Below are 14,164 nucleotides of genomic sequence, written 5' to 3' on the forward strand. Positions count from 1 at the left end.
ATCGATGCTTGCTGCCTTTTAACAAATAATAATAATCTAGCTCTTTTGCCAATAATAATCTCATGTATGTAGGCCAGGGTTACCCAACTCCCCAACTTGTTGTATCCCCAGACAAACTCACCTGTTGAATCAGGTGTGCTTGTCCGGGGCTACAACAAAGATGTGTGCTGTGGCGGGGGTACTTAAGGACTTGACTTGGGAAACACTGATGTAGGCTACACCCGCAAGGTGTTGGCTAGAGCGTACATGCCAGCCAATACCAGGGTGTGAGCTATATAACTCAACATTTCTTGTGATAAAACCATAGTAGAGTTGAACATGCAATGGAAACCCACTTAACTTGTATTTGTTATTCTGTACATGGGAAATTAACCTCAAAAGGTATTTGTATGTGCATTACGTCATCACGCACAGCCTTTTATCTGTAACAAGTCAGTTTGATAAACTCATCTCTGGTGGGAAAATGTGCATACTGATTTAGAATATTCACATTAAAATCTGTTCCCAATTGAATGGAAACCTAGCTACAGACAGAAATGGATAAGGCCTTTATACATTTCAAAATGGCCTCCTATGGGTTCACGGTCCAATAACAATGGGAATACAATTTTTTAAAATTGTGATTGCTGAATGAGTTTCCTTCCCTCAGTCATGACTTGTGACACTAACTGAAATGAGCTTGAGTGAGCCTAAAATAGCAAATATTTAGGGTATACATTTGTTTTACACCATATAAAATATATTGAATGCCATTACATTGCTGGTGCTGGTATTCGACTGATATTCGACTGGCATTACAACACTGACACACTCTGACTAAAATTGGTACTTCTAATCATATTGAGAAGAATAGGGGGCGCCCCAGACCAAGTTATTGTCAATGTCTGGGACCAATCAATGGGCCTAAAATGTTGCTTAAAAACAATTACATGTTTCTTTCTGATCAAAAGTAAATCCTCATTCAAGGTAATGAATTTCGCCTTTCTCATGTTATTTGATAATGACTCTTTGGATATGCATACACCCACAGAGTTTATTTGTCACAATACCGAAAAAACAAAAGCGGCTACTCTGACGCTCTTCGACTCCACTCGGACAAACTCGGGCTTAGAAAGTTGGCGTGCTCCCTCTCAGTCCGCCGGTTGCTCGGAGCTCGCGGTTATGCGCGTCTAGCGTCGGATGATTACGCGAGGGCGGTGCCAAGTAGGAGATAAGCGACGACGAGAACCTCACCGGTAGTTGCATCCTTTGCTTTACCCATTTATAAGCACCTTGTTTAGCTACCGTTAGCCGTTTATACCAACCAGCTCACAAACAATTGCTGTTGTTTTTTTTTGTATGTCACGAATTCCATTCATATCTGTCAAGAATTCGAAACGGAAAATAAACCACATTATGGAGACGGAGATACACGTGCCTGTGGGGTCGCCGGTAATTCGAAAATTCCCGATTTTCGTGGAGGAACATAACGTTACCGATGGGGCAATGAAGCTGGTAAAGCAGCTTCGGCCAGCGTGGGACATGAACCATGTCAAGACCAAGGTAAGTTCGACATCTCTCCACTGAATGATGCGCCAACGCCATGGCCCCTCATCACTAGCTAGCTAACTAAAGTTAGCATAACTATCAGACCAGTCCAGGGGCCTTGATATATTCCTCGTCCCGTGCATACATTTAAAACATCTATTTCGTGCATCACACTGGCTTTTCTTGCATTTAGTTACTTCGTTTGTAGTTATTCAAGCTGAGTTCTAGTGGTGTTAGCATTTAACTAGCTGTCAGTCACTACGCCGTTCATGGAGACTTAAGTCGAATCAACAACGAATGTTCATGTCTGTATTCTGTGTTCCATGGATACGTTGACAAAAAGGTCATACGTCTCCCTTCGTGTGGTTTTCCGGCAGACTAGACGCTTTGTTGCGTCTTGCTGCCTTTCACAGTTTGGAAAGTGCATTACACATTTGTTCACAAAAAGAAATTGCACCGCCGTCTAACTGTATATACTATACTACCAGTCATAAGTTGACACACCTACTCATTCAAGGGTTTTACTTTAGTTTGACATTTTTTAAAACATTGTAGACTAATAGAGAAGACATCAACTATGAAATAACACACGTGGAATCATATAGTAACCAAAAAAGTGTTAAACAAATAAAAAAATATTTTATATTTGCCTTGATGACAGCTTTGCACAATCTTGGCGTTCTCTCAACCAGCTTCATGAGGTAGTCACCTGGATTGCATTTAAAGTAGCAGGTGTGCCTTGTTAAAAGTTCATTTGTGGTATTTATTTCCTTAATGTGTTTGAGCCAATCAGTTATGTTGTGACAAGGTAGGTGAAGTATACAGAAGATCGCCCTATTCGGTAAGAGACCAAGTCCATATTATGGCAAGAACGGCACAAATAAGCAAAGAGAATCGACAGTCCATCATTACCTTAAGACACGAAGGTCAGTAAATCCGGAACATTTCAAGAACTTTGAATGTTTCTTCTAGTGCAATCTCAAAACCGTCAAGCGCTATGATTAAACTGGCTGTCATATGAGGACCGCCACAGGAAAGGAAAACTCAGTTACCTCTGCTGCAGAGGATAAATTCATTAGTTACCATCCTCAGAAATTGCAGCCCAAATAAATGCTTCAGAGTTCAAGTAACAGACACATCTCAACATCAACTGTTCAGAGGAGACGTGTGAATCAGGCCTTCATGGTCGAATTGGTGCAAATAAACCACTAAAAGGACACCAATAAGAAGATACTTGCTTGTGCCAAGAAACTGCCGCCCCAGGGTAGCCTACTTACCTAAATATCTGGCTGAGCGGTGGTAGGCAGAAGCAGGCGCGTAAACATTCATTCAAACAGCACTTTCATGCGTTTTTGCCAGCTGCTCTTCGTTGTGCGTCAAGCATTGCGCTGTTTATGACTTCAAACCTATCAACTCCTGAGATGAGATGAGGCTGGTGTGACCGAAGTGAAATGGCTGGCTAGTTAGCACGCGCTAGTAGCGTTTCAAACTTGACTCGCGCTGAGCCTTGGGGTGGTTGTTTCCCTTGCTCTGCATGGGTAACGCTTCGATGTGGTGGCTGTTGTCGTTGTGTTGCTGGTTCGAGCCCAGTGAGGAGCGAGGAAAGGGATGGGAGCTATACTGTTACACTGGCAATACTAAAGTGCCTATAAGAACATCCAATAGTCAAAGGTTAATGAAATACAAATGGTATAGAGGGAAATAGTCCTATAATAACTACAACCTAAAACGTCTTACCTGGGAATATTGAAAACTCATGTTAAAAGGAACCATATGTTCTGAGCAAGGAACTGCTTTCTTACATAGCACATATTGCACTTTTACGTTCTTCTCCAACACTTTGTTTTTCCATTATTTAAACCAAATTGAACATGTTTCATTATCTACTTGAGGCTAAATTGATTTATTAATGTATTATATTAAGTTAAAATAAGTGTTAATTCAGTATTGATGTAATTGGCATTATTACAAATATCTGTATTTTTTTTAATCGGACGATTAATCAGTATCGGCTTTTTGGTCCTCCAATAATCGGTATCGGTTTCGGCGTTGGAAAATCATAATCGGTCTCCCTCTAATAAGAACATCTAATAGTCAAAGGTTAATGAAATACAAATGGTATAGAGGGAAAAAGTCCTATAATTCCTATAAATACAACCTAAAACTTCTTACCTGGGAATATTGAAGACTCATGTTAAAAGGAACCACCAGCTTTCATATGTTCTCATGTTCTGAGCAAGGAACTGAAACGATAGCTTTCTTACATAGCATATATTGCACTTTTACTTCTCCAACACTTTGTTTTTGCATTATGGGGCAGCAGGGTAGCCTAGTGGTTAGTGTTGAACTAGTAACCGGAAGGTTGCAAGTTCAAACCCCCGAGCTGACAAGGTACAAATCTGTCGTTCTGCCCCTGAACAGGCAGTTAACCCACTGTTCCTAGGCCGTCATTGAAAATAAGAATTTGTTCTTCACTGACTTGCCCAGTTAAATAAAGGTAAAAAAAATAAAAATAAACCAAATTCAACATGTTTCATTATTTACTTGAGGCTAAATTGATTTTATTGATATTAAGTGTTCATTCAGTATTGTTGTAATTGTCATTATTATAAATAAATAAATATCGGCCAATTAATCTGTATCGGCTTTAGTGGTCCTCCAATAATCGGTATCTGCGCTGAAAAATCATAATCGGTCGAACCTCTACTCTGAACCAATTACATAAATTTGGGGACATGTCGAAAGCATTAAACATTTTTGTTATTTTACCTGAAATGCAGAAGGTCCTCTACTCTGACAATTAATCCACACATAAAATGGTCAACCGAATCGTTTCTAGTCATCTTTCCTCCTTCCAGGTTTTTTCTTCTTTGAACTTATATGGTGATTGGCATCTAAACTTTCATAGTATTACCATGACGACCGACAACACAGTTAGTCTTTCAATCACCCACGTGGGTATAACCAATGAGGAGATTCACGTGGGTATCTGCTTCCATAAACTAATGAGAAGGGAGAGGCAGGACGTGCACCGCGATCTGCGTCACTAATAGAACTGACTTCTATGTTAGCCCTTGGCAACGCAGGCGCTCGTTGACGCAATAATTTAATAATATAGATTCCAAAATGTCTTTTGCACGATCGCGCAGAGGACGCGAGCGGTGTAGTCAGGGTATAACACTCAACCTCACCCCAGTTATCACTCCTTTCAGTGGCGCTCTACTCCAGAGATCAAAGCAGGACACCACTTTTGTCCAGAGACTCGACACGAATAGCTCCCTCTGAGCAGCAGACACACCTCTGGGTACTTTGACCGAATTGACAGACCCCAACTTGTTCTTCACCCAGCCTGATACCACAAACAAATCGGCCAAAAGGCATGGATCCACTTTCTCTGTGAATCGTATTCCCACTGGGCCAGAGTCGTCTCAGGCATTTTCCTGATCATTTGGGTGGCTTGGAAGCCTTCACCTCACCTGACGACGTAGGTTCTTTCTCCTCATTTTTGTCAGGATCAGGATCGCCCACTGATGCCATGCTTGCTCATCCAGACGTCGTTCCAGAACAACTCCATCTGAGTGAAGCATCATTCATACCTTTACCTTTCAAGATGTGGCATATTTTAAGAACATGTTTGAAGGACACAGTTAAGTTATAGCAAAGATGGCTACTGACGGGTTGTTATAAACATTGCTTTTAGAACTGAACAGATTCCAAATGAAACGACTCTCAGATGCAGAGTGCATGTTTCATGTCTGAATGCCATTTTTAATTCATCATTAAATCTTGATTAGCAGCATAGCAAAATGATCATTCAAATTTTTTTGTTTTCTCCACAAAACTCCTTCGAGACTTCAATCAAATAGTTTGATTGGACAAATGTCACATCTAAATGGACGAATGTGAAAGCTGTATTTTCAGGAGAGCACAAAGTGGTTGTATCAAACGGTTCTGGCCCCACTGATTGAGGGAGCTCCTTCGATATCAAGAGACATGCTCACAAACGATTTATCAGACATTGACACTTACACACGTTATTCACAACATATCAAGGAAGATATCTGTGCAAAAATATTTCAATTTAATTCAGTTGATCAAAATGTCATGATTATAAAGTGAATACCAGAGTGAACAGTCAAAAGCTCCTAGCTAGCTATCTCATTTGCATTCCACACTGCCTCAATAGCTTCACGTAAGTACAGACACTTTGTAAGCTGTCCTCTCAGATAAGATGGACAGTGTAGTGGCAAAACAGTGTGCGTTTCCAGACGATTTCAGTTACCCTGTGAGTCACCATTGTCAGATAACCACATCATATCCCCATCCTTAATTGCCTCACTTCTGATCCCCGACAAACACCTAACTTTGGCTTCACGCACACACCCACATAAGACACAACTCAACCCCAGCTACACACTCACACACCCACATAAGACACAACTCACCCCCAGCTACACACTCACACACCCACATAAGACACAACTCAACCCCAGCTACACACTCACACACCCACATAAGACACAACTCACCCCCAGCTACACACTCACACACCCACATAAGACACAACTCACCCCCAGCTACACACTCACACACCCACATAAGACACAACTCACCCCCAGCTACACACTCACACACCCACATAAGACACAACTCAACCCCAGCTACACACTCACACACCCACATAAGACACAACTCACCCCCAGCTACACACTCACACACCCACATAAGACACAACTCAACCCCAGCTACACACTCACACACCCACATAAGACACAACTCAACCCCAGCTACACACTCACACACCCACATAAGACACAACTCACTCATCTCCATACCAACTGGAGTTATGATGTCCATAGATACACTCTTACTGACAGTTGTGGCTGCTTTGTGGGATGCATTGTTGTCTCTACCTTCTTGCCCTTTGTGCTGTTGTCAGCCCAATAATGTTTATACCATGTTGTGCTGCTGCAATGTGTTGCTACCATGTTGTGTTGTTGCCTTGCTATGTTGTTGTCTTAGGTCTCTCTTTATGTAGTGATGTGTGTTTTGTACTATATTTTTAATCCCCGTCCCTGCAGGAGGCTTTTTGCCTTTTGGTAGGTGTCATTGTAAATAAGAATTTATTCTTAACTGACTTTCCTAGTTAAATAAATATACCTAGGCCTATTTCTGACACTGGGTGATGTCTTCCGTGTTTAGGGTTCCTGTCGGGGAAAGGGGAAATGCATTATTCACTGGCACTAAGCAGTAGGTAGGCAGGCCTGCTATCGGGTGAATCTTGTATCTTGTCAGCTGTTTTATGGCAATGTGTTTGTGACGTATGATGATACTAATGGTACATGACACACTGGTTTCTTTCGGGCCGTGAAGAGCAGGGATGATAAACCCAAAATTACCGACACTGTTTACTCAGGTCATTTTCAGTGATTTTTGCTACACAACATTCCTGTAGATTGTTTGAAAACCATTATTCGGTCAACAATAATGGCGTATGCATTATGTTGATTCCTGCATCTCTGTCCCTGTTTGGCTGTCGGCTGCTGACTCTCATTTCCCCCTTCTCACTCTGTGCATGGAGGAGGGAGAGATGCATTCTGAGAAGCAGGACTGTTGCTAAAAATGCAGTGTTATTATTTACTCCAATTGGTGGTAGGGTTTGTGGGGAATGAGAGTGAGAGTGAGTGAGTGAGATGCTTTCAAAGCAACTACAGTTCTGGAAAGTTTTTGTAAGACATTTGCCTACATTTACTGATTACTCAATTAGACTACATGGCTAGCAACAATGTCATATTTAGAGTTAGCAATCTAGCTAAGGGTTTCGAGTTCCCACTTCCTCAGGTGGTGAATAATGTAGCCTATAGGTCAATAAGCACAAAGATGTTAGCAAATTCTCTGAAGAGCTAAAAAATAAATCTGATCATTCTGGATCCTATTTTGACAGGTTGCACATCAAATCATCGGCTACAATCGCACTTGTCTGACTTGGCACTGGCAACAAAACAAAAAAAATTGTAGCGCCCTGCTGCTAATGTAAAGTAACTATCCATTTAAGAAATGTGTTATCGAGCAAAATAGTTACCTTTATCGCGAAATTACTTTTTGTCCATATCACCCAACTCTAGCCGCCCCCCCCAACAAAACAAAAGAATTACAATCAATTATTTGTCACTGATTTATGGTTGTCGTGAAAAATGTGTCAATTTACTGGGATGTGGATTTGTGGCCATATCGCCCAGCTCTAGGGCCTTGCTAGTGAGACTAACTTCCCACTCTTGCCTAGTGCTGACGAACTTAGACATGTCTTACTCCAGTCATCCTGTGTTTGGTACATAGAGGCCAGGATGTGACTGTCTTTGACCAAATTGACAGACCCCAACTTGTTCTTCACCCAGCCTGATACCATAAACAAATCAGCCAAAAGGCATGGATCCACTTTCTCTGTGAATCGTATTCCCACTGGGCCAGAGTCGTCTCAGGCATTTTCCTGATCATTTGGGTGGCTTGGAAGCCTTCACCTCACCTGACGACGTAGGTTCTTTCTCCTCATTTTTGTCAGGATCAATTTCAAGTTCGCTCTGTTGACTCAGCTGTGTGTGTGTGGCTTAATCTGGGTTTGCCCCCCCGCTGGCCTGTGACTGAGAACGTGATACTGTTGACCTCCCAACACAGCTTTTCTCAATTGGAGCCAGCCAAACAGGCTTTGTCCCCCTGCCTTTTTCCCTGTAACCCACACAGCCTAATACAGCCCCCACCAGGCTTGGGTAGGTGCGAGAGAGATGGAGGACAAACTGAGCTAGAGTGGGAGGACAGACTGAGTGGTAGACTTATATGGATGGAGAGCTGGGAGAATGTGTGAGAAACTAGTTGGAGAGAAGTGAAGGTTGGGGGGGTTACTGGATCTGAACTGACCGAGCCACCTGGACAGGATTTGGAAGGGGTTGGGGGGCTTTCTGTTACTGTAAATATCTAGTGTCCAGTCCCAAACATCCTGCCCTCTGTCCCTACAAACACCAGAACCTACCAACACCCCAGTCACATCCCATTCCCATCACCTTTGACCTGCTTATTATCACACATTAATGCCATGTGGCCTTCTGCCAATTCTGACGTGTGTGTGCAAGAGATACTTTGTATATTTTGCATGTTTGACTGTCTATGGCCTCATGAATGGCTAGAAACGGAGAGAAGGGTTCAGTCTCAACAGAGAAGATCAATGCTCTGGAGAAGGTTTTTTAATTTGTAGCCACAATAAAGTGATGGCCTACTAAGATATGCAGATGTTCTGTTCTCATTCAAAGAACACGTCACCTAAAACAGAATGTTGGTTAATAATTATCCCAGTTGTGTTGGAGCTTATTGCCTGTGATACGTGGAGAAACTCCCACACACTGAGACACGATGATCACAGGTCATAGTGGTGCATTGTGTTCTGGGTCTGTGTAGACTGTCACGGGATAAAGCAGTCCAAAGCTGTATACGTGTGTGTGGTCATAACATGGTGCCGGTGTGCCCAGCTCTCTGGTCAACCATGCTAGGAATGCCAGCTATGTAGGGGTGGGCGGCCAGAGAGCGGGCCAGTGTGGATGGGGCTAGTCGCTCTGCAATCTCTAGCTTTGGGGATGGATATCTGCCCACTGTAAAATCACTAGTCCAGATTGTCCACATTCCAGAGAGCATGAATATGGCAAGTTATTAGCCATTGGGTGGATCTCAATGGTCAGGAAGGAGATGGGGATAGAAAGCCACATGTAACTAAAGACTACACATGCAGACCATGACTTCCTGTGTGTTACTTTCTCCCCCAACAGTAGTCATTGAATGAAGTGGCTGGCAATGCAAACAGCTTCCTTGTCTGGGTGCCGTTAAACAAGTAGCCTAGCTGGAAAGCCCTTGCCCTTTGGCCCAGTTGTCCAGCTTCAGTATATTAGTACAGTACATCCCCAAACATCCCCAAACCCAACCTGTGGATCAAGATGAGGAAATATTTCTCTCTGGTCGCCACAGAGTTCACAGAGCAAGCCTCCAACGCCAGGTAAGAGGAACCTGAACACAATACTCTGTAACAGTTCATCTGAATACACACAAACACACACTTTGGCCTCTTCTTACTCAAGATGGTCCTTCTGTAGCTCCCTTGGTGGTCCTTCTGTAGCTCAGTTGGTAGAGCATGGCGCTTGTAACGCCAGGGTAGTGGGTTCGATCCCCGGGACCACCCATACGTAGAATGTATGCACACATGACTGTAAGTCGCTTTGGATAAAAGCGTCTGCTAAATGGCATATATTATTATAGACATAGGTACAGTATTCTGGGTTATCTCAGCTCATAAGATAAGCTAGTCAGACCTAGGAAATGACTGTTGTGACTCCCTCAACCTTCTCATGGTCATCTAGGCCTATGCTTCCTGATATGACTCCTGGCAAGGACAGGCTTGTGCCTCAACTGACCTAGTGACAGTTAACTAGAGTAGACTCGACTAAACTATACCTTCACTGGTGGGGAAGGGGGATACCTAGTCAGTGTCTTCCCCATTTAACCCAACCCTCTGAATCAGAGAGGTGTGGGGAGGGCTGCCTTAATGGACATCCACGTTATCAGCGCCTGGGAAACAGTGGGTTAACTGCCTGGCTCAGGGACAGAACGACAGACTTTAACCTTGTCAACTCGGGGATTCGATCCAGCAACCTTTTGGTTACTGGCCCTACACCCCTACCCGCCAGGCTACCTGATGCATTTTTGCTGTATTAATCTCCCTCCCTCCCTTTCTCAGCTCTTCACTGATGGGACCACTAATAAGCTGGTGGGTTGTTATGTGGATGCCAGTCCAGAGGACATGGTTCTGGTGCGTGTGTATGGGAACAAGACGGAGCTGATCGTCGACCGAGACAACGAGCTCAAGAGCTTCCAGGTGCACCACACACATTCTCAAGAGCTTCCTGGTTCGCAAACACACACACACATGATTTACAGTTCACACATTTGACACTTCAGAGCGTTTCACTATCAAACTAAGGGCATCTATACTGGTAGCCAAGTTCAACTCCCTGTGCGTGGACCCATATGCAGGCTACTTCCTGGTGTGTCTTATGAGGTCATCAGTGTCTAATCCTTTGCATGTCTTTCCAGGTTCTACATGCTAACGGCTGTGCGCCGCGCCTCTACTGCACCTTCCAGAATGGCCTCTGCTACGAGTTCATGCAGGGGGACGCCCTCGGAACACAGGATGTCAGGGACCCGATCTTACTCAGGTGAGGACATTTTACTAGAAAACCATCTTCAAGCTGATCCTGGTATCTGTCTAGTCTGCAGGGAAAGCCTGGTTTGATGTGTAAATATACAAGCTCCTAGTGTAGCTGACTGCTAATGAGTCCAGGGGGACTGCGACTCTAGGCAGTCCTAAGCCCTGTTGGCTGCACCATGGAACTACAATAAGAACTGTGTAGAGTAAACAGCATTTAAAAGGTCAAAAAACAGTCAAGTAAACTACTTTTTCATTGATCAGAACAGGATGCAGGACACAAAGCTATTTTGGGGGATAGGAGTCATTCTGTAATGATTGTCTATTGTGTGTTTGTGTGTCCTCAGGCTAATATCCAGGGAGATGGCTCGTATCCATGCGATCCACGCACATAACGGCTGCATCCCCAAACCCAACCTGTGGATCAAGATGAGGAAATATTTCTCTCTGGTCGCCACAGAGTTCACAGAGCAAGCCTCCAACGCCAGGTAAGAGGAACCTGAACACAATACTCTGTAACAGTTAATCTGAACACACACATAAACACACACTTTGGCCTCTTCTTACTCAAGAAGGTATTTTCTTAAAACAGTTTACTGTTCATATATGTGCTGGCCAGCTGTCTCCCAGTCCTGTCCTCAATGCCTGGGTCTGCTATTAAGTCCTCCATACAGACTCCTATATAAGTGCGATCATAACAACAGGGTAGAGGTGGATTATGGAGGCGGAGGTATGCACTGGGATAACAGATGTTTGCATACCACTTATCAGCCTTCCTAGAATGCCTGTGTAATGTAGCGAGCTAATGCGTCATTCAGCCAGCCTGCCTGCACTGTACAAACACACACACATGTAGACTCAACAAGTGTGCCCCAGCCAGCACTGTCAGAGGAGGCTTCTGTCTTCTTGTGGGTGGGTACTGGCTGCTGCTCTACCCAGCCAACAGCAGAGATCTGGGCAGGCAGGGAGAAGAGACCTGGGTGAGGCTCTGGGGACTTGGCCACTCAGTTGGCGAGAGGTGGCCTAGGTAGATGGTCCTCGGTGATGATAGGCCATGGGGAGGTAGGTTACTGCTAGTATTGAGCAGTCCAGCCAGTAGTTGCTGTACTGCTAGTGGAAGAAGGTTAGAGGTGGGAGGCCCTGGACAGAGGGGTGAGTTAACACACTGGGAGTCGGTCAATCTTCTGGATGAACGCTTCAAGCCCATTACCACACAGGACCTTGTCCGTTTCCCCTCAGCACTGCTCCACTGGGCACTCTGACTCTACACAGTACACACTGTGTCTGATTTTAAACATTATCCTTTTAAGATAAAGACTAGCAATAAACCAACTTACTCCCCACTCCCTCCTGTCTCCCCACTTCCTCCCTCCTGTCTCCCCACTCCCTTCCTCCTGTCTCCCCACTCCCTTCCTCCTGTCTCCCCACTCCCTTCCTCCTGTCTCCCCACTCCCTTCCTCCTGTCTCCCCACTCCCTTCCTCCTGTCTCCCCACTCCCTTCCTCCTGTCTCCCCACTCCCTCCCTCCCCCTCCCTCCCTGTCTGTCCCCACTCCCTCCCTCCCTCCCTCCTGTCTCCCCACTCCCTCCCTCCCTCCCTCCCTCCCCTCCCTCCCTCCCTCCTGTCTCCCACTCCCTCCCTCCCTCCCTCCTGTCTCCCCACTCCCTCCCTCCCTCCTGTCTCCCCCTCCCTCCCTCCCTCCCTCCTGTCTCCCCACTCCCTCCCTCCCTCCCTCCTGTCTCCCCACTCCCTCCCTCCCTCCCTCCTGTCTCCCCACTCCCTCCCTCCTGTCTCTCCCCACTCCCTCCCTCCCTCCCTCCTGTCTCCCCACTCCCTCCCTCCCTCCCTCCTGTCTCCCCCTCCCTCCCTCCCTCCCTCCTGTCTCCCCACTCCCTCCCTCCCTCCTGTCTCCCCACTCCCTCCCTCCCTCCCTCCTGTCTCCCCCTCCCTCCCTCCCCCTCCTGTCTCCCCCCCACTCCCTCCCTCCCTCCTGTCTCCCTCCCTCCCTCCTGTCTCCCCACTCCCTCCCTCCCTCCTGTCTCCCCTCCCTCCCTCCCTCCCTCCTGTCTCCCCACTCCCTCCCTCCCTCCTGTCTCCCCACTCCCTCCCTCCCTCCCTCCTGTCTCCCCCCCTCCCTCCCTCCCTCCTGTCTCCCCACTCCCTCCCTCCCTCCCTCCTGTCTCCCCACTCCCTCCCTCCCTCCTGTCTCCCCACCCCTCCCTCCCTCCCTCCTCTCTCCCCACTCCTCCCTCCCTCCCTCCTGTCTCCCCACTCCCTCCCTCCCCCTCCTGTCTCCCCCACTCCCTCCCTCCCCCTCCCTCCCTCCCTCCCTCCCTCCCTCCTCTCCCCACTCCCTCCCTCCCTCCTGTCTCCCCACTCCTCCCTCCCTCCCTCCTGTCTCCCCACTCCCTCCCTCCCTCCCTCCTGTCTCCCCACTCCCTCCCTCCCTCCCTCCTGTCTCCCTCCCTCCCTCCTGTCTCCCCACTCCCCCTCCCTGTCTCCCCACTCCCTCCCTCCCTCCCCGTCTCCCTCCCCCTCCCTCCCGTCTCCCCCCTCCCTCCTCCCGTCTCCCCACTCCCTCCCTCCCTCCCGTCTCCCCCTCCCCCTCCCTCCCGTCTCCCCCTCCCTCCCTCCCTCTCCCCACTCCCTCCCTCCCTCCCGTCTCCCCCCCCTCCCTCCCTCCCGTCTCCCCACTCCCTCCCTCCCTCCCGTCTCCCCACTCCCTCCCTCCCTCCCGTCTCCCCCTCCCTCCCTCCCGTCTCCCCCTCCCTCCCTCCCTCCCGTCTCCCCCTCCCTCCCGTCTCCCCACTCCCTCCCTCCCTCCCGTCTCCCCACTCCCTCCCCCTCCCTCCCGTCTCCCCACTCCCTCCCCGTCTCCCTCTCCCTCCCTCCCTCCCCGTCTCCCGTCTCCCCCTCCCTCCCTCCCGTCTCCCCACTCCCTCCCCTCCCCCTCCCTCCCGTCTCCCCCACTCCCTCCCTCCCGTCTCCCCCTCCCTCCCTCCCTCCCGTCTCCCCCTCCCCTCCCTCCCTCCCGTCTCCCCACTCCCTCCCCTCCCTCCCTCCCCCGTCTCCCCCTCCCTCCCGTCCCCCCTCCCTCCCTCCCGTCTCCCCACTCCCTCTCCCCACTCCCTCCCTCCCTCCCTCCCTCCCGTCTCCCCACTCCCTCCCTCCCCACTCCCTCCCGTCTCCCCCTCCCTCCCGTCTCCCCCCCTCCCTCCCGTCTCCCCCTCCCTCCCGTCTCCCCACTCCCTCCCGTCTCCCCACTCCCTCCCGTCTCCCCACTCCCTCCCGTCTCCCCACTCCCTCCCGTCTCCCCACTCCCTCCCGTCTCCCCACTCCCTCCCGTCTCCCCACTCCCTCCCGTCTCCCCACCCCTCCCTCCCGTCTCCCCACTCCC

At 48.0% G+C, this 14,164-nt stretch overlaps 1 protein-coding gene across 1 annotated transcript in view; it reads left to right on the top strand.

The window, feature by feature from the left end:
• The first annotated feature begins 1,179 nt into the window (after window positions 1-1,179).
• Window positions 1,180-14,164, top strand: part of LOC124004344 (ethanolamine kinase 1-like) — a 19,745-nt gene continuing 6,760 nt past the window's right edge. The window contains exons 1-4 of the mRNA XM_046313176.1: window positions 1,180-1,542; window positions 10,301-10,438; window positions 10,657-10,778; window positions 11,116-11,256. Coding sequence (XP_046169132.1) covers window positions 1,339-1,542; window positions 10,301-10,438; window positions 10,657-10,778; window positions 11,116-11,256 — 605 coding nt within the window. The 5' untranslated portion in view covers window positions 1,180-1,338. The remainder of the gene's footprint in view (window positions 1,543-10,300; window positions 10,439-10,656; window positions 10,779-11,115; window positions 11,257-14,164) is intronic.

The sequence above is a fragment of the Oncorhynchus gorbuscha genome, linkage group LG18 (assembly GCF_021184085.1).
Source record: "Oncorhynchus gorbuscha isolate QuinsamMale2020 ecotype Even-year linkage group LG18, OgorEven_v1.0, whole genome shotgun sequence".
NCBI classification, from domain to species: Eukaryota; Metazoa; Chordata; class Actinopteri; order Salmoniformes; family Salmonidae; genus Oncorhynchus; species Oncorhynchus gorbuscha.